The sequence below is a fragment of the Dysidea avara genome, chromosome 4 (assembly GCF_963678975.1).
Source record: "Dysidea avara chromosome 4, odDysAvar1.4, whole genome shotgun sequence".
NCBI classification, from domain to species: domain Eukaryota; kingdom Metazoa; phylum Porifera; class Demospongiae; order Dictyoceratida; family Dysideidae; genus Dysidea; species Dysidea avara.
The window spans coordinates 8,093,466-8,118,951 of record NC_089275.1 but is presented as its reverse complement, the minus strand read 5'-3'; the positions used below and the strand labels follow the sequence as shown (position 1 = coordinate 8,118,951).

Genomic DNA, 25,486 nt, shown 5'->3' with positions numbered 1-25,486 from the left:
GAATTTATAACAACTCGCTTTTGACATATTTACAACAGAATACCAGATCATAAATAAAGATCATATGGGATGCTTAAGTTCAAATTCAGCCTTATACACAAAAGCTGCACAAGACCTATAACAGTCCTTTGTGCATTGCAATTCATGACAAGCAGCTTCTCTCATCATTAAAATCAATGTCAAACATTTAAAATATCTCCTATATAAATGGTGACCAAATTGTCACATTTATAGAATCTTGCATGCACTGAACACAGAAAAAATCTATTAGAAAACAATGCCACTTTATTAACATGCGCATCTCACTTATTTTAGCCTTAGATGAAAGTGTACATACAATGTATATGTACCTGCAGATTAAGAATCTGAAGCCATGCAGAGCAGAGTTTAATGAGAAATTTACTATAACACCAGAGTCAATTATTACTGCCTGACATAGGCCATTTGTCAGACAAATATCATGTATGGCCAACCACAATGGAACCTGCCTGACAAAATGTCAGATCAAAATACAAGGAAGTAGTCCAAGGTTGTATAGCTTTTTTTAGTGCATAAGTAAATAGCGAACACAACAATGATTGTACCATTATACATACTAAGGCTAAGTAAATCTATTGGTGTATTTCCTAAATGCCAAATTATGTAAAGCAGTAGTTCAGGTAAAGCTATAGTTCGCCTGACATTTTCACTGGGGTTTAAAAAAAATTATAATTGTCTCTGTATAACACTGAAGTAATTGACGCTACAGTACTTATTAGAGATTATGTTTTACAAACTAATTCTTGCATGCCAATGCTACATAATACAAAAAACAATAACAGTAACAAATAACAATAGTACACAACAATAACAACAACTTTATAGGTTGACTTATTGTTAACAGCTAATAACTATAACTAATTTAATTTTTGGAACCCCACAATAACAATAACTGTAACTAAAATGAAAATGCCTTACAATTACAACACTACAAAGAAGGAAGCAGGAACAAAGACCACACAAGGGAGGTCTTGACTAGAACTTTGATTGTGTCAACACCACATGTTACAATTTTAATACAATTGTAAACCCTACCCCATTGTCAGCACAGGTGGCTTCTCCAAAGCATCACCTGGTGGTGTTGATGAGTCTGATGGACTTAACCATTACCAGCCCCATGTTGGCTGGAAGGCTGGCCCAGTTCATAACAAACTGGTAATGCAAGACCAATGGGTCCTGCAAGCCATAAGGGGATACCAACTATCAAACACCATGGCAGCTGAGGCCTATGCCAGCAATAAACTGCTCTATAGAGCAAAGGGAACCAAGGAGATCAGAGAATTATTGGCCAAGGGTGTAGTGGTGGAGACCACCTCTTCCCAGGAAGGCTTTGTGTCACAGATCTTCCTGTTAGCAAAGAAGGATGGGGGACAGAGGCTGATGATAAACCTGAAGGCACTCAACATGTTTGTGAAACACAAAATGGAGGGATTACATATCCTTCCCAACCTCATCCAACCAGAGGATTGAATGATAAAGTTGGATCTGAAGGATGCTTACCTTCAGATACCAATCCAGGTAGAGCACCAACACCTCCTCCAGTTCCAATGGGAACTCAAAACCTACCAGTTTCAGTGCCTCCCATTCGGGTTGACATTGGCCCCATGGGTTTTCTCCAAAGTAACAAAACTGGTGGTGGGAGTACTCCGGCACATGGATTTCATCTATTCATATATCTGGATGATATTTTACTGCTACACCAGTCGAAAGAGGAGCTGGTTCAGTTGACTCCACTGATTTGCCAGCTGTTTAAGGCTCTGGAGCTGGTCGTGAATCAGAAGTCAATACTGACTCCAGACCAGAAACTGGAATTTTGGGGTTTTCAGTCAGACTCCAGCTGATCTTCCCAGCCGAGAAGCTGAGGAAAATAAAGCAGCTAGCCCAAAACCTCCTTCACCAACAGAGTGTTATGGTGAGAGACATATTGAGGTTTGTTGGAAAGGCCTCAGCATCGACATGAGCTGTAAGACAAGCTCCCCTTCACTACAGTTCTCAACCAACTCGGTGTCTTGGGAGAATCACTCCATGGAGGCCATGTGAAATTCAGTGCCAGCCTGAGCTTAAAACACAGAGGCCCAGAACAATCTGGTGGTGTGCTCTGGACAGGAAAGTCCAACTGAAGTCTCCCCTCCTGCCCCGGGTGCCATCCATGACCATAGAGTCAGACGCTTCCAACATGAGATGGGGAGCCTGACAAGGCCACCACCAGACAGGTAGGAAATGATCCCTAGAGGAAGCCATTCACCATATAAACTATCTAGAACTACTAGCTGCATTTCTAACACTATAGTGCTTTGCCAAGCCCAGCAGTGGGGCACAAGTTGGACCATGTCACAGCAGTGACATACATCAACAAATTAGGGGGAATGCACTCCCAGATACTTTGTTAGCTTGCAGTGAAGATATGGGACTGGTGCATTCAGAGGGACATCTTCTGGTAACAGAACACCTGCCAGGGAAGGACAATATAACAGCAGATTGGGAGTCACGCTCAATGAAGGATCGCTACAACTGGATGCTAAATCCTCAGATCCTCAATCAAATACAACGGCAGATTGGCCCCCTGCAGATAGACTTGTTTGCATCCCCACTGACGAAGCAACTGCCCAACTTCTACAGTTGGAGACCAAACCTGGAAGCGGTTACAACAGATACTTTCAACCAAGATTCGGCTCATGCGAGGGGATTCATCAACCCCCTGTGGTCTTGATAGCACCTGAGCCAGATAAAGAGACAGATGGCAAGAGTGGTGATAATCACCCCCTTGTGGTCATCACAATCATGGTACCCAACAATTCTGGGAATGCTAGAGGATTACCCCAGAGAGTTTTACCAGTGAGGGAGGACCTAGTGATACTCCCAACGGGTCAGGAGTTCATAATGAGCCAAGGAGTTCCGGAGTAAGTGGCATGGCCTATATCCGGAAATCCTTTGCATCACAAAGGATTTCTTCAGAGGCTTTAGCCCTCCTCCTTGCATCATGGAGACCCAAAACGCAGTCAACTACAACACAACACATGGGACAGACAGACATCAGTTAGCTTGCTCTATGAAAAAATAATGTATCACAAGACACATGCTAAAAGTACCATGAGCAAAAATAGTAAGCACGAAAACGCTTGGAGCCTGTATGCTCAATAGTCAGACAAATGCATGCAGTACATGGTTTGACAGTACACAAACCAAAATCAAAGTCTTTCTGTGACAACTGGACCCTTTAGTGTTTGCTTCATTTCCAAGCAGGAATCATTGTGCAGTCAAGTGAGTAATCACTATTACAGTTAGACAAATTTCATTCTCTTAGCATATTCTCTACTACCATATTCTATGGTTTGGGTAACCAAGTGGGAACTGGCCCCCGTGAGTTATATATTTACAACCAGTACCATGAAAACCACAGTGATGTACCTCATCTATGATTCTAACTGCTTCAGTGTTGTTTCCCTGTAACAATAAACACATAATATGACTAATTTAAAAAATACACACATACTTTGCATAGTTTTCCAAACAGATCCAACTGAGCCACCAAAAATTGATACTCAGGTGTGTGTGTGGGTTTATCCTGTGTGTATGCATACATACATGAATATTGACATGCATAAGCAATTACAAGTATACTTTGGCAGCAATCTCAACAAGTGAGTACCATCTTTGAGACTTGGGTGGATAATACTGTATCTCTCTTTTGGGCTCAGCACCATATAGACGACCTTGGACATCACGAACTTCAGTTAGGTAAAACAATTCCTAACATTTGTCAATACATTACTATACATACAGGTATAGAAACAAAGGAACTGGTACCTCTCCATAATGCAGAACTAGCTTTTTAATAATCATGTCTGCAACACCAAAATTACATTATAAAATATCCACAAAAATATATTTACATACCTTGATTTTCAGGAATGGGACGATCATTACAAACACACAAAACACCAAGGTAGTCAAAAAAGCGATGATCCTAGTGTTATGTAGTTGGATAATAATTTAAATTGTTCTAGTCTGTACCTTGCTGTCAATCAGTTTTTTGATAATAGCATCCACTTCTTTTTCATCAAATTTTGATACAATCAAGCTAACACACCAGTGTTCGACTATGTACAACTAAATGACTACAGCTACTTACCTGTTGTCTCTAACCAATTCTGTTAACATTTGTTCAGCATTAAGGCCCATTCCTATTTGCTGCTCAAAGAAACTGATAAACCGTGCAAGATAGTTTTCATTCTTGCTGTACACATTAAGATGCTAAACACTGCTACATACTAACCTATATAGCACATACCGACTTTGTCCTAGCAAGTACACCTCTATCACTCTGTAGCATGCCTGACAGACTGACTGATGGTTACTAAATGTAAAAATATTTAAACATGAGAATTTTAAAAGTAGACTCACACATACCGAGCATCAGATGCTTTAGGATCATACCCTTCCAGGATTTGTACAATCAGTTCAATAATCATTAAATTTCTTAACAGCTTTTGATGATCCTTCATGCGTGGGTGTGCATATTGCATGAAATCTGCTAATTCACCAAGGGCCTAATTACACAACAAATGATTAATTCATTGCTGATCAACGATAACATACTTTACGCATTGCAGATGACTTTTTAACTCCAATTTTGTCATTTTGCGAACTTTTCTATAGCATTCCACTCAGTACTATAACCAATGTGGGAATTACTCCTAACCTCTTTAATGTATGCTTGAAAGACAGGGACAACACCAGCAATGTATGTAAATTTCTGTATCAAATTATCGTCAACCTATTAGGATATACAATTAATATTAAGCAATTTATTAATCTTTTTTATTGACCTGTTCTGTTGCAAAAGCATCATCATAACTCATTTGGTTTTGGACACCAATTTGTAATAGTTCAGCTGAATCCCACTGTAAGCTAGCTAGTCCTGGGGCATCAGGGTCAAACGCTTGACGTGTGTAACGTTCTCCTGAATCATAACTTAACCATCTGCCTTTACTAACTGTACAAAGTTATACCTTTTCTAGCTACCAGCCAAGTTTTAGTGTGAGGGTGATTAATCCTAGCATAAGAGTCAAATTGTATTCCTGTGTCTTCCTATTTCAACATGTATTTGTCAAACAAATAAATAAAACTGATTACTGACTTCAATAACAGGAAATAACCTAAACACTGTATCAAGATCAGTTTTACCCAGCTCCCGTCTTTTCAATGTCACCTGTATTAATTTACACACATACATAACACAAATTATGAGCTATACAAGTTGCTACATACTGTATAGCCATTTTTTTCTTTGACGATTGCCAGATACAATCTTGTTGGTAAGTGTTTGATTCTGCAACGTTCTCCCCAACTGACCACTTGACCTACATTGGTCAGGTTCATAGCGCAACAGTAAATATATGTGCAGCGATTATAACGCACCCATAAGATCTGCATCTGATTTTTTAGTAACCTGGACCAGAGTGTTTACAAATCAGATACAGACCAAATGAGTGTGTTAAATCTGTTTTTTTGGTGTTAGTGTGTGAACAAATAAAAAGCACACACTGATGGCCACCAATGATACAAATTCAACTGCTTGTAGTGCAGGCCATGAATTAATGAAGCTAAGACAATTATCTACTTTCAAACATTACTGGAGATGCAATATCAAGACTAATTTAGCTGCAAGATTTACATTCATTCATCAAGAATTTCTAGATTTATAAATGGTTTGAAATCCTGGTAGTAGTTTAAACTACCCACTTGTATTGTTGTTATAGGGAATAGGCAGATAATAGATCCAAGAGTATGCATTCTGTACATACAATTGAATGATTAGTAATGCTGTCTTCTGGTTTTGGTATCTTTAGGCCTTTTCACATTTAATGTGCATTGAATGCGGATCCAGCTGTGATCAGACTGAGAGTGGATCGAATGCACATCAATCCATTTCACATTACATGTGCAGCAACTGAATTCAATTACATAGTACGTTAATTAATTACCCGATTATGTAATGAAAATTTAAATGGCGTCAGTCATTGTACTACTTTCTTCATATTCCTTGGAGTCAGAAAATTATTCACAGTAGTGTTGTTCCAGTTCTCAGTAATGGAAATAAAATAATTCCAGTTCCAGTGGTATTTATTCCAGTTTCAACTAGAACTGGAACTGGAACAATAATTTTGCTTTCCTTAAGACTGGAACTGGAACTAGAATTATAATTTTGCTCTCCTCAAAACTGGAACTAGAACTAGAACTATAAAGAAAATTTATCAAGTACTGGAACTAATACTGGAACTGGAATTGGTCATAACCATACAGCTTTTTCCAATGAGATTTTATGCTCTTACAAGACCAGAATTTCTCTGCAGACAAAAGCACTTAATGTAGTATATAACTTCATAAAAGCTGTATGTATTACAACCATGTATGCATCAGTGTGCTAAAAAACTGCTTGAAACAACTGAGTAGCTATAGTATTAGAAGAGAATGCTAAATGCAATGCTGGCTCAGTCACATTGTTATGTCTGGTTCAGTATAATAATTAGCTACAGGTCTTTTAGTACCACCCTATATAGTGTTAGTACTATAGTTAGCTGCATACATGAAACAATTAAACCTGCATATATAACTTAACGGTGAGTGTCCATAATTCATTATGGGCTTTTGGTAATACTTTAGTTAAAAATAAGTCTTGTTTTAGAAATTGAAGAATAATTCTGAACATCATGGTTCCTGAACTGGAACTAAAACTGTAATTCTAAAGGTTATGGTTCTAGAACTGGAACTAGAACTGTGATTCTAAAGGCTATGGTTTTAGAACTGGAACTAGAACTGTAATTCTAAAGGTTATGGTTCCAGAACTAGAACTGGAACTGTAATTTTAAAGATTATGGTTCCAAAACTGGAACTAGAACTGTAATAACTAGGTGATACTGAAACAACACTAATTCACAACAAAGAATATTGTTAGTACACTTACAAAATGTTTGGTGCCAAGAAGCTAGTAAATTCTTAGGAGGAAACCTGTATCAGGCACGATGTTTTCAGAATTGTATGCTATTCCGTTGACACTTACTAATGGTTACTGTATCACTTCCATAAGCCGAGTATAACACTAGGTATGCCATTGCTTTAGTCTTGGAGCAATAGCCATGCTTTGCACGAGATATTTGGAAGCGGCACCCCCTTGCTAGTTGAGCTAATGCGCATTAAGTCTGGCCAATTTATCTGTCGACATGGATTGACTTGAAGCCGGATTGAATGCACACTTCAGTGTGAAAAGGCCTTTAGGTTACATCAATATCTCCATATGCGATATCACCACAAAATAGTATTCCATATATTTGGGCACAGTTTATTGCAACAATAAGACAAGCAATGATAGCTTTTAATCAGTTTAGTTGCCAAGCCAATGGCTATTAAAAACCTAAAACCAGATGTTGCATAAGAAAATATGCATGCATAGATTAGCTATGCAGGCATCCCATAAGTTAGCATTGTCCCTGGCAGTTGGTTTATACTTGTGAGGGAGTTTCACATACCGTATGGCTCCAAATTTTCGTAGTATAAAAATTTCGTAAAAAGCCATGTTTTCATCAATAAGTAAACTTTCGTAAAAATAAATTCGTAATTTCAAGCCCTTTCGTAATTAAAAAAAATCGTGATGTTGCACGTACGTGCTTTTACGGTAATATGTGGAACACGAGTTACATCGTCGCGAAGTAGAATACTTGTGAAGACAAAACTAGAAGCACGGATGCTTAATGGATGGATGAATACTGAGAAAAAAGCATCATACTTGTGTCAGAGGTTATTAAGTGTACCAAAAACGACTGGACAGGTAGTACGCCGAGCATTATTTTAAGGTCGAAGAGTAATAATAATAATAATAATAGTAAATTTCATGTGATAGTAGCCTACTTGGAGATGGTATTTAACAAACTCCATTTACACCAACACTATCTATAGCTAAACCCTCACAAGCCTCGTGCTTTAACTATCGGTGGCTCGATTTCAATGCACATGAAAATTTCATAATAAAAATTTTCGTAATTACAGTGCAATTACGAAAAATACAAAATTTTTTTGCTACGAAAATTTGGAGCCATACAGTATATAGAATCTAATCCAAAACAGCCAAGCTGTAAAAAAGTGTGCGGCCCTCAGAAAGGCTATGGTGAAAAAAGATGTGAAATCCAAGGTGGCGGCCAAGAAATGGCTGTGATGGTAGGTTAATGGTAAAAATTTTAATAACGACAATTCAGGTGAATTTTTGTGCCGCTTCACAAAATTTACCTAAATTGTCATTATTAAAATTTTTACCATTAACCTACCATCACAGCCATTTCTTGGCCGCCACCTTGGATTTCACATCTTTTTTCACCATAGCCTTTCTGAGAGCCGCACACTTTTTTTACAGCTTAGCTGTTTTGGATTAGATTTCATTTCTTTTTGTATTTGTATACCCCAAAGCCGGCCTATGGCCAGCTTTGGGACTTTTTTAACCTATGTTTTTTTCTTTACTACAGGAAGAAGAAAAGATGAAGTAGATGTACTTTAAATATTTTATCAGTAAATGTACAAATTATATATACTGTATAATACATATGTGACCGGATTTGCGAAAAGGGGTCTTCCACACACATCCAATTTGCCAACTTTGACAATTGATAACTTCAGATTGGAAAGAGCTATTGCCTTGATATTTGGGCAGTGGTGAGCACCACTATAGCTGAATACATGGTGAAATTTTCAGGTTAATATGTTACTTGAATACTGAGTTATGGTCTCCAACATTTACGGAATTGGATGTGTGTGGAAGACCCCTTTTCGCAAATCCGGTCACATAATTATATTGATTACAGAAATCTCCATGGTGGTTTCTTTGTAACTGAACACTCTACAAGGTGACTTCTTCTAATTGCTCTCTCTACAGGGTGAATTGTTTGTAGCTGAACGATCTACAAGGTAACTTCTTCTAGCTGATCTCTCTATAGGGTGATGTGTTTGTAGCTGAATTTTGTATAGGTGATTTGTTTGCAGCTGAGCTCTTTACAGAATGGTTTCTTTGTAGCTGAATTCTATAAAAGGTAACTTCTTCTAACTGATCTTTCTACAGGGCAATTTGTTTCTGGCAGAATTTTCTACAGGGTGATTTCTTTGCAGCTGAACTCTCTACATGGTGGTTTCTTTGTAGCTGAACTCTCTATAAGGTAATTTCTTCTAGCTGATCTCTCTACAGGGAGATTTGTTTGTAGCTGAACTATCTACAAGGTAACTTCTTATAGCTGATCTCTCTACAGGGTGATTTGTTTGTAGTTGAATTCTGTACAGGTGATTTGTTTGCAGCTGAGCTCTTTACAAAATGGTTTCTTTGTAGCTGAACTTTCTCCAAGGTAACTTCTCCTAACTGATCTTTCTACAGGGTGATTTGTTTGTAGCTGAACTATCTACAAGGTAATTTCTTCTAGCTGATCTCTCTACAGGGTGATTTGTTTGTAGCTGAATTCTGTACAAGTGATTTGTTTGCAGCTGAGCTCTTTACAGAATGGTTTCGTTGTAGCTAAACTCTCTACAGGGTGATTTGTTTGTAGCTGAAATCCCTACAAGGTAACTTCTTCTAGCTGATCTCTCTACAGGGTGATTTGTTTGTAGCTGAACTCTCTACAAGGCAATATTTCTAGGTGATCTCTCTACAGGATTCCTTGTTTCTAATTGAACTCTCAACAGGGTGATCTGTTCATAGCTGAACTTTCTACTGGGTGATTTGTTTGCAGCTGAACTCTCTAAATGGTGGTTTCTTTGTAGCTGAACTCTCTACAATGTGACTTCTTCTAGCTGAACTCTCTACAAGGTGACTTGTTTCTAGCTGATCTCTCTACAGGGTGACTTGTTTGTAGCTGAACTCTCTACAGGTGATTTGTTTGTAGCTGAACTCTCTACATGGTGGTTTCGTTGTAGCTGAACTCTCTACAAGGTAACTTCTTCTAGCTGATCTTTTTACACTGCATATTTGTTTGTAGCTGAGTTCTCTACAGGGTGATTTGTTTGCAGCTGAACTGTCTACATGGGAGTTTCATTGTAGCTGAACTGTCTACAATGTGACTTCTTCTAGCTGAACTCTCTACAGGGTGACTTGTTTCTAGCTGAACTCTCTACAGGTGATTTGTTTGCAGCTGAACTCTCTACATGGTGGTTTCTTTGTAGCTGAACTCTCTACAAGGTAACTTCTTCTAGCCGATCTTTCTACAAGGTGATTGAGTTTTTTGCAGCTTAACTCTTTACATGGTGGTTGCTTTGTAGCTGAACTCTCTAAAAGTTGACTTCTTCTAGCTGAACTCTCTACAGGATGATTTGTTTGCAGCTGAACTCTCTACGTGGTAGTTTCTTTGTAGCTGAACTCTCTACAATGTGACTTCTTCTAGCTGAACTCTCTACAGGGTGACTTGTTTTTAGCTGATCTCTCTACAGGGTGACTTGTTTTTAGCTGAACTCTCTACAGGTGATTTGTTTGCAGCTGAACTCTCTACATGGTGGTTTCTTTGTAGCTGAACTCTCTACAAGGTAACTTCTTCTAGCTGATCTTTCTACAGGGTGATTTGTTTGTAGCTTAATTCTCTACAGGGTGATTTATTTGCAGCTTAACTCTCTACAAGGTGACTTCTTCTAGCTGAACTCTCTACAGAGTGATTGATTTTTTTTGCAGCTGAACTCTCTACATGGTGGTTTCTTTGTAACTTAACTCTCTACAGGGTGATTTGTTTGTAGCTGAACTCTCTACAGGGTGATCTGTTCATAGCTCAACTCCCTATAAGGTAACTTCTTCTAGCTAATCTTTCTACAGGGCGATTTGTTTGTGGCTGAGTTCTCTACATGGTGATTTGTTTGCAGCTGAACTCTACATGGTAGTTTCTTTGTAGCTCTACAATGTGACTTCTTCTAGCTGAACTCTCTACAAGGTGACTTGTTTCTAGCTGATCTCTGCACAGGGTGACTTGTTTCTAGCTGAATTCTCTACAGGTGATTTGTTTGCAGCTGAACTCTCTACATAGTTTATTTCTGTAACTGAACTCCCTGCAAGGTGACTTCTTCTAGCTGATCTCTCTACAGGGAGATTTGTTTGTAGCTTAACTCTCTACAGGTGATTTGTTTGCAGCTGAACTCTCTACATGATGGTTTCTTTGTAGCTGAACTCTCTACAAGGTAATTTCTTCTAGCTGATCTCTCTACAGGCCGATTTGTTTGTAGCTGAACTCTCTACATGATGGTTTCTTTGTAGCTGAACTCTCTACAAGGTGATTTTTTCTAGCTGATCTCTCTACAGGCCGATTTGTTTCTAGCTGAACTCTCTACATGATGGTTTCTTTGTAGCTGAACTCTCTACAAGGTGATTTCTTCTATAGCTGATCTTTCTACAGGGTGATTTGTTTGTAGTTGAACTCTCTACATGATAGATTCTTTGTAGCTGAACTCTCTACAAGGTGATTTCTTCTATAGCTGATCTTTCTACAGGGTGATTTGTTTGTACCTGAACTATCTACATGATGGTTTCTTTGTAGCTGAACTCTCTACAAGGTAACTTCTTCTAGCTGATCTCTCTACAGGACAATTTGTTTGTACCTGAACTCTCACATGATTGTTTCTTTGAAGCTGAACTCTCTACAAGGTGCTTTCTTCTAGCTGATCTTTCTACAGGGTGATTTGTTTGTAGCAGAACTCTCTACAAGGAAACTTCTTCTAGCTGATCTCTCTACAGGGAGATTTGTTTGTAGCTGAACTCTCTATACATGATTTGTTTGCGGCTGAATTCTCTACATGATGGTTTCTTTGTAGCTGAACTCTCTACAAGGTAACTTCTTCTAGCTGATCTCTTTGCAGGTTGAATTGTTTGTAGCTGAACGATCTACAAGGTAACTTCTTCTTACTTATCTCTCTATAGGGTGATTTGTTGATAGCTGAACTTTCTACAAGGAAACCTCTTTTAACTGAGCTCTGTACAGGGTGAATTATTTGTAGCTGAACTATCTACAAGGTAACTTCTTCTAGCTGATCTCTCTAAAGGATGATTTGTTTGTAGCTGAACTATCTACAAGGTAACTTCTTCTAGCTGATCTCTCTACAGGGTGATTTGTTTGTAGCTGAATTCTGTATAGGTGATTTGTTTGCAGCTGAGCTCTTTACAGAATGGTTTCTTTGTAGCTGAACTCTCTACAAGGTAACTTCTTCTAGCTGATGTATCTACAGGGTCACTAGTTTGTAGCTGAATTCTCTACATGGTGGTTTCTTTGTAACTGAACTATCTACAAGGTGACATCTTCTAGCTGATCTTTCAACAGGGTGATTTGTTTGTAACTGAACTCTCTACAAGAAAACTTCTTCTAACTGATGTCTGAACACGGTGAATTGTTTGTAGCTGAACTCTCTACAGGGTGATTTGTTTGTAGCTGATCTCTATACAGGTTACTTATTTCTAACTGATCTCTTTAATTCTGTTCAGGGTGACTGCTCTATTAGGATGACTGCTCTATTAGAGTATCTCGATCTCGCACTTGCTACACCAAGTTGGATTTCGTGTTATAACTCCGTGGCTTTAAGTCTGATTCTTCTACACCATTGAAGAGCCTTTCTAAGATGATAACTCCATCTGTACAGCGATTTTCAAAGCATTACCCCAAGTGGTTTATCTGGTAGGCGTGGCAAGCATAATAATAATAATAATAATAATAATATAATTTAAAAAATTAAAAATTAGCTAATCTCGATTGCGTAATTGTTACACACTGTTGATTTTTTCGCTGTATCTTCCTGGTTTTTAGCTCGATTTCTTTCAAACCACAAAAGGTTTGAGGTTCAATAGTTAACCTATTCACCCACCGATTTTCAGCTTCTTCCCATACGCGGTTTACCCTGTAGGCGTGACAACATATTGGTGTTATTTTTCGTGCATAATCGCTCATAACTCTTTGCCTGTTTATGGTATTCCAGCCAAAGTTGGTACCGAGATGCGCCTTTATATCCCCCTTCTGTGTGCCAAATTTCAAGGAAATCGGATAAGGCGTTCGCGTTTTATAGCAGTTTTTGTAAGTGTGCGACAAGAAAAAGAAAAATAAGAAGAAAAAAAAAACGAAGAAACTGAGCCAATTTTTGAAGTCGCATATCTCGGGAACGCGTGAAGCGATTTCGCTCAAATTTGGAATGTGGAGTGCTGAAGGTGGAGGGCATGTCCACAGCAAAAATCGTCTTGTTTCATCAAGGCAGCACAGAGCTACGGAGGTGCGAAAATTGCGTTTTCTTTCTTCCTGTCAATATACTCACGGGTGTTACGCGCCGGCTTCTTGGGCCGCACGACACACTACCGTGTGTCTTGATACAAGCACTTGTAAAATAGAAACTCCCACAGAAGGCTGTGTCAAACATGCCATGTAACGTTTGCATTGACTAAATAACTTGCACAATTGAGTACATGTTCAACCACTTTTCCCACAACTTCCCATCGTAATAGGCCAAATTTTTGAATGCCATAGATTAATTTAATTAACCCCTCACCGCCAAATTTGTAGAGGTGTCCAATCTACTGTTTCTAAAATGCTATAACTAACACACCATACCATATAATCCTATAAAATTATACTCGCTTTAGAACAAGGAATTCGATTATCGAGTTGTTGTTTACACAAGAGTAACCAAAAAGCCATTATATAACTTCAAAGTGCAAAAATCGGTCTAAGTGAAACCAAACTTGAAATTTCACTACTTTACAGGCAAGGACTGTTTATAATAACACAATAAACATCACTAACTTGTTTACAGTTGAAGCGATGATCACAAAGCCTGGTTTTCCAGCACTTGAGCAAGTGCGCATGCGCATACAGACACGAGGTAACTGTTTCGAGGCGTAAAGAAGTAGCAACACGCCACTCCAACCTATATAATCCTTCTCCTTATTGTTTCTCTTCATTAGTAGTGCCTTTGTCATTCGAAGAATCGTCTACAATGCTTGTTATCGACACTCCAAAAGTACGCAATTGCATCATCTAACTGCTCAATAGTGCGCGAGAGCCATGTTCCCATTTACTTAAGGGCATGGCCACTACAGGATAGAATAAAGTATCAATTATTGGACAATACGATGTTCAGACAGCTACCACTTACTTCCTGGAAATCCTGCAGTTTAGGTTATTGTACCAAAAGGTAGGCTACACCAAACAATGATTATCCTCTGATAATCAGCTATGCGTGATTAATAGCTTAAGGTTACGGGATACTGTAAACCCAAATGTAGAGTAAGCCACCAATGTTCTACCACCATCAGTTCGGACGTGATTTTTCTTTAAACTAGCAAAGAAAATTTCTGCTCTTGCTATGCCTTTGGAGAGGTCTAGGCCATAAACTCTTGCATGCAAAATTTCAGACCTGCAACTTTCTTCATCTGGCTGCAGGAGCTGCAAAAGTGACCTGTCCGAATGTTCTCAATTCTCAGACAAAAATATGTATTATCGGTCGAGTGGCACTGCTCATAATGCTTATGATTATGATTAAATATGGGTAAAGGCGAAGCCTGTATACCCAATCAATGCATTATACAAAAGTAAATCTAAAATCTAAAAAATAATTATCTAACAGCGATTTAAAAGTGTTAATTGAAGTACTTTCTACAACAGAGGTAGGTAAACTGTTCCAATCATTAATCACTCTGTTCATAAAATAATTAGATCTGCATAACAATCTTGAATGTTGCTTGAACAATTTAAACTGGTGTCCCCTGGTAGAAGTAGTGGAGTAGGTGTATAGATTAGTAAAGTCAGAGCTGAAGTAGTCGTTAAGAATTTTGTATAGAAAAATTAAATCACCCCTCTGGCGTCTATACAACATTGATGGTAGGGATAGTATTGACAGCCTCTCAGTATAGGATTTGTCATGTAATGATGGGAGGAGACGGGTAGCTTGACGTTGTACCTTTTCAACCTTTCTCTGATCAAGGGTAAATAGTGGTCCCCAAATGGCATTACTGTATTCCAAGGTGGGTCGAACTAGTGTGGTAAACAACTTAGACAACATACCTGAGTCGAGATATTCAAAAGATTTCTTGATCATGCCAAGTATTCGATTAGCTTTGGTTGTAACTTTAGTGGTATGATTATGAAACTTAAGCTTGTCATCAAAGAGAATTCCGAGATCATTGTGGGATGTAACTGTGTCAATTGGAGTTCCACTGCTTGAAGCTGATCAAGTCTTTCTGTGCTTGATATGAAAGGACAACTCTTATACTCTCCAAATATATGCAGATATTTGGCTTAGTCCTTATTGGCTGTGAATTACAAAGATTCAAAGTCACCTCTGTCGTGCAATCTTAAATTCGGCCACATGTGAAGCTCGTACAAATCAAATAGTTAATTCAAAGCTATTTTTATGAACATTGAGAGCATCAGCTACCGTTCAATAGTAAATAGATACATGCACAATGGCCGCACCTTGATTTTTGCCCAAATAACTACATTGCATTTAGGCTTCTCTGACAGTAGCAGCCTAGCTACTGCACCCAGCACACATATACACAATCCAAATCCACTTAAATGGGGTTTTGACTATCCCCCTGTCTTAAAAATGTCAAACTTTTCTCTTCAAAATGTCCAGGACATTAGCCAGATCAAAATACTCTAATAGAGCAGTCAATTACTCTAATATAATGATCAACCAATGTATCATCACATGTAATCAGTATTTGTGACTGTCTCTGGGAATACCGGTCTTATCGCCCATTTAAAAGTATCGAGAAATGTTGGTTTTAAATATTCAGAGTGTTGTAGTTGACCAATGGTGGTAGCTACGCATACCAAATTTTCACATGTTTCACAGCAATTTCTTACCTTCCTGGTCATCCACTGAACAAGTAACCAACAGCTAAGTTTCCTGCCATTTTAGATAGTTTTAAAACCGAGGCTGTCTGTATCAGGCGAGCTCCAGAAGGGTGGGAGGCGGGGGCCCTGGTGGGCAAGATGGTATTCAAAGATTGAAAAGAAATGTGTTGGGATGAATTAGGCCAAGTTATGGGCCATTCAGACCTCAGAACTGGCTAAAATGAAAGGAAATTTACAGCACAGGTCATTGTCCAGCACCACGGAGCTGTACAACCACACACAGCCATCTCCTGGTTGGCCAGCGTTCCATCAAGACCCCAGACCACTTGTACGGCTCGCCACTGTGGTTTTAAAAAGCAGCCAGTAAAAGCAGATCACTTTACTCTGGTCAACTGTGGCAGTGAAACTTGATAGTGCATTCATTAAGCTTTGTGTTTGTGAGAAAAAATCAAACTTCCTGTCTTGGGCGATAAGAACGGTTTTCGTAAATCCAGTCACATTTAAGCATTGTAATCAACGAAATTAACATATTATAATAGTCTTATTGAAGTGAATATTCCTGGGTGTGGCCCTCAGGTTTTCTGACTGCTCCAATTGTATAATAGGTGACTGTTCTATTAGAGTGTTTCGATCTGGCTAATGTCCTGGACATTTTGGAGAAAAAGGTTTGAGATTTTTAAGATAGGGGTTAGTCAAAACCCCATTTAAGTGGATTTGGATTGTGCTGGGTGCAGTAGCCAGGCTGCTACCATCAGAGAAGTCTAAATGCAATGTAGCTATTCAGGCATAAATCAAGGTGCGATCATTGTGCATGTATCTATTTACTATTGAACGGTAGCTGATGCTCTCAATGTTCATAAAAGTAGCTTTGAATTTGATATAGGTAACTATTTGATTTGTACGAGCTTCACATGTGGCCGAATTTAAGATTGCACGACAGAGGTGAATTTGGAGCTTTGTAATTCACGCCGATAAGGACTAAGCCAAATATCTATATATATTTGGAGAGTATAAGAGTTGCTCTTTCATATCAAGCACAGAAAGACTTGATCAGCTTCAAGCATTAAGAGCAGTGCCACTCGACCGATAATACATATTTTTGTCTGAGAATTGAGAACATTCGGACAGGTCACTTTTGCAGCTCCTGCAGCCAGACGAAGAAAGCTGCAGGTCTGAAATTTTGCATGCAAGAGTTTATGGCCTAGACCTCTCCAAAGGTATAGCAAGAGCAGTAATTTTCTTTGCGGGTTTAAAGAAAAATCGTGTCCGAACCGATGGTGGTCGAACATTGGTGGCTTACTCTACACTATCAATCATTTTTCATGATGTAGGGTTTTGATTTTTCATAATCTATTAATTGTTGACAAATATTTATGTGTTCTTAACTTTTCATTAATCGACATGGAAGTCAAATGTTGTTATGGAAACATGAGTTGTCCCCATGCCAATTAGTGAAAACTGTGAGCCAAAAATCAGACCAATGAAGAACCATGAGAAATCACTAACAATTCTAAGGTTTGGAGAACATCACTTGTGAGGGACTGACAAGAGGATTTTTGAATAATGTGTATAGTTCTGAAATATGGCTACAATAATCAATATGGCCTAAAGCAAGACACCGTGGTCACAAAATTAATTTTTAAATTCATATCACAAGCACTAGAAACATTATTTCTAACAAATGGCTCCATCAACCCCTAGACAAGAAGCCAAACTAGTAATCTGTTTATACAAAATGTTAACAACTTGTTCGACAGTCTTGATTTTTGGTTCAGGAAAATATCGCCATTAGTCAGCAAAACTACACATGCGCTTACAGGTGCACCAGTTGCTAAGTGTGTTGTATCTATGTTATTTTGTACAGTTACATGTGTTTTCTTGTACCTTGTAACTGTCCAGTCAGCACGCTATTATTCTCTCAACAATTTCAGCCTGTTACGAACTGATATACAACACAGCAATACCAAGCCCACCTGAATTATGTAATAAAATTTTTGTTTTACAGTTGTTCACTATCCCGTAACCTTAAGAGTAACAGATATTCAGGATATTTCCATTGGAACGCAGTATTTTTGGCTCCTAAATGAAGGAGATGCACGTGAGGTGGAAAAATGAAGTTACGAGAAGCAACTTTCTGACCAGCTACAGGTACATTTGTTAGTTTTGGTGCCTCAATTGCAAATACCACCTAGAAATGGAAAGATATTCCATTTTCTACCTTCCATGGATGCACAAAGCAACATTATTGTTCTTTTTGTTTCATCCATATAAGGTAGAGAAAGAAAAGCCTTTCAATTTCCGTTGTGATAAGACACCAAGACTAGCTTATGTAGGTGGTCAGGAGGTGGTTTCGCATAACTTCATTTTTCCACCTTGCATGCATTTAGGAGCCAAAAATGCTGCGTTCCAATGGAAATATCCTGAATATCAATTTTAAAGCACACCTCTACTCTTGAAAGATATTTACTTACCTTCTTCTGTGGTTTAGCACCGGTGCATTTGTTGCAAAAGCATGAACTCTGTTGGTGGGCATGGCTAAATTAAAGCGGAGGGCGTCTGACAATACCGCTAAAATTGTGAGGCTCGTACTCCCTCTATGCTAAAGATAACAAAACCATTTTTGGCCATTAATAGCTAATGAGTACAGGTATATTGCATACAAATTTGAAATAAATTGGACATTGTTTACTGGTAGTAAAAATCAAAGTCTGAAAACAGATAGTTTTGTCCGAACATAGAATTTGTTGGACTAAGCATACTATTGCCTGTAACTCTTAAGCTATTAATCACGCATAGCTCATTATTGGAGGATAATCATTGCTTGGTGTAGCCTACCTTTTGGTACAATAACCTAAGCTGCAGGATTTCCAGGAAGTGAGTGGCAGCTGTCCAAACATCGTATTGTCCAATAATTGATACTTTACTCTAAGCGCAGGAGCTACTAAAATGCTCATCTGAAGTTACAGAGTACTTAGAATGTGATGCTATGGGCATTTATATATCGAAACCACCTGGCAGTGAGAGGGTTAATTAATAATGGTTTTCATCACACTGTAGGTAGGCATTTTAGTAGTAGAGTTGATTTTCCAAGCTTATAGTGTGTGTGCTTTAGTGCCAGTGATGAATACATAGGAATATGAAGACAGCTAAAAATCACTGTTTATCAAAATGAGGAGTGGTTATCACTTTGCATTCATTTGTGCAAATCACATTTTAAAACCATCTTATCAAAGAGAAAAGTCTTCTTCATGCTGCAGTATATGCTTATGCATCATTATACTTAGCTGTTCTTCTGAGCTCCATGAACAAATAGACATACAGCTTAAAAATCAATTATAACTACTTGACCACCACCTCAATAATGTGCATAAGCCATAGTTATAGTGATGGTACAGTGATGTTATAGTGATGATATAGTGATGGTATAGTGATGGTATAGTGATGGTAATGTTGTCATAAAACAATACTAGTAATAAAATTTGATCCACTATTCACAATGCATCATCCTTGATTTGCCTATTTCACTTCACTTTTAATATAGCCATTTCTAAGATGAGCATTTTTTTTACAATTAGGTGTTTACTGTACAGAAACATTTACAATATATAATGCAAATACCCTACCACTCAAAGGTTCCTTATCCTTTTCAATTTGCCAGTAAGTAATTGCAGAGGTTGATGAAGCTTTCAACTTTCCATGCTCAGACTTCCGTTTCCGTAAATGCACTATATTATATCATTTTATTTAGTGTAAACATGTTATACAGATACGTACCTTCTTCTATGACCACCTTATCTTTCTCATTTGCAAATGATCCTTCTGCCACCAAATAGGATTCTAGCTCACGATGGAACAGACGGACAATACTACCACCCTACAAGTGAACACATGACTAAATAACATGCACAAAGTAGTCATCACCTTAATAGAACTTTCTTCATTGGGCATTGAACGATAATGGGACTTGACGGTGTATCCTGATTCAGTTGCTGAAGCATTGACCTCATAGCTGTATGGGAATGTCATTGTTCCTAATACATAACATTTATATATTTTCTTGATGGTCTAACCAATTTTCATGTAGGAAAATTCCAACTTGACGAAATACTCTACCACTTGTATGAATGAATTGTCCTTCTGTTTTTTCACTTGAGAAGGTTACCTGGTCTTCCATTCGAACCTGCAAAAAATTAGCACTGGAATACACAATTTTAGCCTTGCTAAAACATTACCTCATCTCCTACTGATCTAACTTTGTAACGAGGCAATATTCTAAACAAGCAATTCTCAGAGTCATGAGAAAGAAGATGCATCTGTAAAGAAAAACAAAACAGTGATAATACATTAACAGTGATTGCTTTTGGGAGGTATGTACACTGTGCGTGATAATGATAGAATCAACCCTTATGCTACTCAATAGCTCAAGCAAAGTCGGTTACGATGGCGGCAGATATCTTTATATATAATAATCAAAGTTAACAAGATGCTACCTAGATAAAAGCCTGCTCTTGATAATGATAGTAGTGGCAATCATTACAGAATGTGCAGCAAGCGATTCACAAAGCCTAGAACACTACACTAAGGTGCTGGCTAAAACACATGCACACACACTTATTAGATCTACTGAGGCCATTCTGCTGGCAGCACACTAAACTGAACATTTTTGTAGATAATAATGTGTGTTACCCTAAAACAACTCACTGATCACTGTGTTGGGTTACTACTCATCACATACCTGCATGTTAGTGTTCTCTGTCTTTGATGTTTGTACTGTACTAATAGTAACATACTTGTTGCTGTATATGTGTAAAAGCTACACAAAAGGACAGAATAATGATGACTATCAAAATCACATTGGAGGTTACTTGAATGACAGATCCATATAAAACTGGTGTTCCCTTTTGACGTTCCTGTTCTAACTCATTATTTTTCAACTCAATTTTAGCATTTTTCTGAATAATGCATCAAGCATCACATATACAATAGTAATGCTAGATAATAACCTCAGCAGTCTGTGTCTCCATACCATCACCATGCTTGTTCTCACGACTATAAATAAATAAAATTTCATGATAACACAGCAACTAATAAACATAGCAGTGGTGTGACCAAACCAACCCAGAAGTCAACATTTAACTCACTCTCTGTTTCTGCAGTACGTGGCAAGCATGCATTGTACAATTCTCATCGTGCAACTGTCAAATGATCAGATGCAGTAGATATGATACTCTCACACACTAACACCCTTAATATATGTGTGGCTACTTACATCCACGTGTTATACTCAAATGTTTGTAATCAAGAACATAACCTTAATTATTAAATTGGAAATAAATGTTAACTAGATATATACCACAGTATATAAGTAAATGGGCTTTGAGTAGTTAATAAACCAAAGAGAACTATAGTGTTGTAGTTGAGTAAACCACACAATGACAAGGTATAGCTTTAGTTGCCGTAGCGAAGTATTTCAATGTAGGTAAGTATGATCACAAATTGAAGCAGCTGATCAACAGTTTATAATATAGGAAAGGAGAATATCTGATACCATCTAGTTCTGCATTGAACCACTTCCTTTCTGCGAAATAGAGTGTTCAGTTAGCTGCATGGTGATGAATGTGTGAAAATGTTCTAAGACAATCAGCCAAGGATATAATATGGACAGTACTATACACTTCGAGGGTTTCCTTGTTTCTGATGATGCTACAGTTGATGGTAATATACCGTGGTCTTACTGTCCTTTAATCCATAAGTTCTGGACTGCTCCCTCATCATGTCTCGTACCACAGAACCATCGCTCTACACAAGTATATATGCTCAGGTTGATCACCCATCACTGGAGTTTCCAATTGTTTGTTCCTCAGACATGGTTCTTAAGGATCTTGGAATTGTCATCCATCTATTATGCTCTTGACAATGGTCCTGCTCTTGTTGATACACCTTTGCTTGATGTCATCATGAGTACACATCGATTCTCATGTCTGGCTGGGATCACTACATGAGGGCCCTTTGAGAACCTGCAGTCCACTGAATACAAACATTGGAATATGCAAAAACTGTCTTAATGATTATGTTTGCTACGCATTGTTTGTCAAGCCATTATACTGACAGCACTTACCCTGGTGTATAATAATGCTGCAGGGAAGTGATGGTTAGCTTAGCGATCAACAAGTTGATGATAATTTATACTCGTAGAGCAAATTTGAGAAGCAAGATAGTCTGGTATGGCCAGACCTATATTTCAGTGCAGGGGCATATCAATTAGATTATAAGTGCCCTTGCTGAAAAATCTCAGCCCTATGCTGAAATGGAAGACTGGCACCATGCGAGATTAGCTTGCTACTCATGATCAAGCATGACAAATGGGACAAAAGAGGACATAGGTAGGTCCATGAAGCATGCATTGTACATACTGAGGTATGCCAAAAGGCATCTGTCAGGCTGAAGCGACATCAAATAATGAAAAAAATCAAACCCATAGCCTTATCCATTATCAAGTTATGCTTGTCTAAAGGCATCAGTCAGACAGTCAGTAGAAATTTCACTGAAAATATAGTGTACTGTATATTAGGGATCATGAAGAACTGGGCTTTTCCAGCCAAAAAATACACCCTAAAACCAGCCTCAATATCCCTTTGTGACAGCTTGGCAGCATTGGTTAGGCACGGTCAAGGTCAAAAATGCCTACAGACCAACCCCAAACTCTTCCAAAACGTTTCTATGGTAGCTATTTTAAAGTTTTTCTAATTAACAAAATTTAAATGTTGACTGACAAACTGATGCCTCCAGCCAAGCATAACTTGACAATAAAACCTATAGGTCTGATTTCTTCACTGCTAGACCCTGAGGTATGCCTTTTCATCAACCAGAGTGCATACAATACACATACCATGGACTTGCTTTTGTCCTCCTTTGTATTCCAGTTCTTTTCGCTGACAACACAAGGTGTTGATTCGTGATAGCGTGATGAGGCTTTCCTGTGGCTGTATTATGCTTATCGCCCATATTTCCATAGCGACTGGATTAATTGCAGAGAAGCTTCTTGTACTATTCTTTGTTTGTACTGTGTAAAGTGCTGTGTAAAGGGCGGAGAATAGCTGAAAATAAAGCGTAATGGTCACCTCCCTTTCCGTAATTGATTGTTGGGGTGCATGTTCTGATGCAAAATTACATTTATGGCATTCCTTTTTTTAATGTTGGTTCATTTGTCATAATTATGCTACAAAAAGTAAACAAACAAGAAGAAAAAAATTAGGAATTTTACATTGGATTAGGGATCAAAGAAAAAAAGTAGTGAAACAAGGGAATACCGTATAGTGGGAAATTTTCGAAAGGTTTAATTTTCAAAAATGTAGTTTTGGGTAAAGAACTGGACAAACATGTGGAGATGTTCTTGCCTTCTCGGCGGCAGTTGTGAATGAATGGTGTGTTGATAAACACAGCTATAGTGATGGCTACTAGTGATGGCTACAGCAGAAGGTATTGTCCGTAACAAGGATAGCAATCTATACTGGCAAAAATGGTGGTCCCATTCTGATTACCAAGTACTGGGCAAAGTCTCTGTTGATACAGATGAACTTTGTAAAAAGTAAAGCCACAACAAAGGAAAAATATCAAATGTAAATTTTGAAGAAAACAAGACACAATTTGTCTATGACGTGAAGGCAATCATGGAGCTTGAGGAGATTCCAGATTACTTGGTTATAAGTTGGGACCATTATGGAATCCATTACATTCCTGTTAGTAACTGTACCATGGAGGCAGATGGAAGCAAAAGAGTTGCAATTGCAGGCAAAGATGATAAGAGACAAATTACTGCAGTTTTAAGTGTCACCATGTATGGCCATTTTTTGCCACCACAAATCATTTACAAAAGAACCACAAAACATTTACAAAGGAACCACAAGAAGATCTCTTCCCACTGTTAAAGGGGAACTGAAGTGGAAATTAAAATACAATGCTATTATGATAAATTAGTTTATAATATAATCTATAATCCATATATATGTAATACTTAAAATCGTAGAAAATTTCTCCTTCGTAAGTTATTTGTAAGAAACTGAACTATACACTGTATATAGAATACTTGCACTTGCACACACTTGTAACAGTAGGTATGAGCACTGCATGAATGTATTAGTGTACCACGTATGATCATGTGATTATTAGTTATCACCTTGTGCTGTTCCTACATGGTGCTGCGAGCAGTAACACTGTAACCTACATTGGAAAGACATTTATCTGAACCCACTAAGTGATTCCCAGTGCCGGTTGAGGCACACATCAAGGTTACACACCGATTCGCTGACATTATCTCTGTTGTACTTTGCCCTCTAGGCTAGTAGAATCCCGGAGATGCCATACGTCTTCAGACAGTCGGATTTACCCAAGCTCGACATCCAAGTAGATTGCGGTGCTGATTTTGAGGCATGGAGGGCACAGTGAACGTCCTACTAGCACACCGTTGCTCCTTCTCACCAAAGTGGCAGCACTCTTCACAGGAGACAGATCAGCAGGCAAGCGACACCTTACATCAATCAGAGAAGTTCTATAACACCCATGCACACCCACTCACAGATATTGAAGTTGTATCCACAGTTGCAATGCAAAACCAGCAGACTAAACATTGGGACATCTACGGCAAAGTTGTTGCCATTGGACCTTACAGAAAGTATCACATTAGAACACAGAGTGGACAGGTCCTAGTACGGAACAGACGTTTCTTGCGGCATAGATCTGCTTCCTGTGTTCCCAAAGCACCAAGTCAGCAGAACCTACCCACAAATCTACCAAGTCAACCAGCTATACATGCCCCTCCCAGGAGACATCTGTTCAACCCCCACATCAGCAGCGTCGCTCAAAATGACCCCACAGAACACCTGTACATCTGATTGAGTACCCCAGTTGGCCATAACATTGTGTGTACCCCTCCACACCAATGCCGGGGAGGGAGATGTAGGAAAATGAACTATATACTGTATATAGAATACTTGCACTTGCACACACTTGTAACAGTAGGTATAAGTATGAGCACCACATGAATGTATTAGTGTACCATGTATGATCACATGATTATTAGTTATCATCTCATGCTGTTCCTACATTATTAAACGTGAAAGTTGGGTGACACACCACCTTTCGGTCACCATGATATTTGTGGCTTTGACGTCACTGGATCTGAATGCAAAGAATTTCCCATAACAGTAATCCCATTGGATCGCACTGGATTGATTAGTACATTAATGTTTCGTGCAGAATGGTTCTCTACTACATCGCCAAAGACTGCAACAACAGCCAGCGCTGTGCTCCTAAGGGTACTAGCTTTCATTGTTTACTGTTATTAGAGCCTGCCCTGTTGAAACAAGTAAGATTTTTCATGAATGTTAGTGCCCACGTTAATGAGCATATTCTTGCAGTGGCTTGAAAAACTGAAATGGGTGAATCTACCTATCGAAGACCCAAATGCTCATGTTTGTAGCCACCATTACAAGGAGGATGACTTTGTTAAGAAGCCTAAACTGGAGGAAGCTAGAGTTGAACGATGATGCTGTACCAACACTGTTTTCATTTTGCACACCTCCCAAGTGTAGGAAGTTCAGTGA

General features: G+C 38.5%; 1 protein-coding gene across 1 annotated transcript; it reads right to left on the bottom strand.

The window, feature by feature from the left end:
- Nucleotides 1–3,038: 3,038 nt before the first annotated feature.
- On the bottom strand, nt 3,039–19,910 carry LOC136253509 (inositol 1,4,5-trisphosphate receptor type 2-like). Its single transcript, XM_066046180.1, has 19 exons — nt 19,806–19,910; nt 19,659–19,758; nt 19,508–19,609; nt 5,311–5,402; nt 5,180–5,251; nt 5,052–5,130; nt 4,869–5,002; nt 4,742–4,816; nt 4,639–4,692; nt 4,450–4,589; nt 4,331–4,396; nt 4,172–4,276; nt 4,054–4,120; nt 3,937–4,006; nt 3,847–3,884; nt 3,661–3,789; nt 3,533–3,604; nt 3,448–3,483; nt 3,039–3,086 (listed from the first exon to the last, which is right to left on the bottom strand). Exons 1-19 carry the CDS (start codon nt 19,908–19,910, stop codon nt 3,039–3,041), a joined length of 1,584 nt encoding a protein of 527 aa, XP_065902252.1.
- Nucleotides 19,911–25,486: the final 5,576 nt, after the last annotated feature.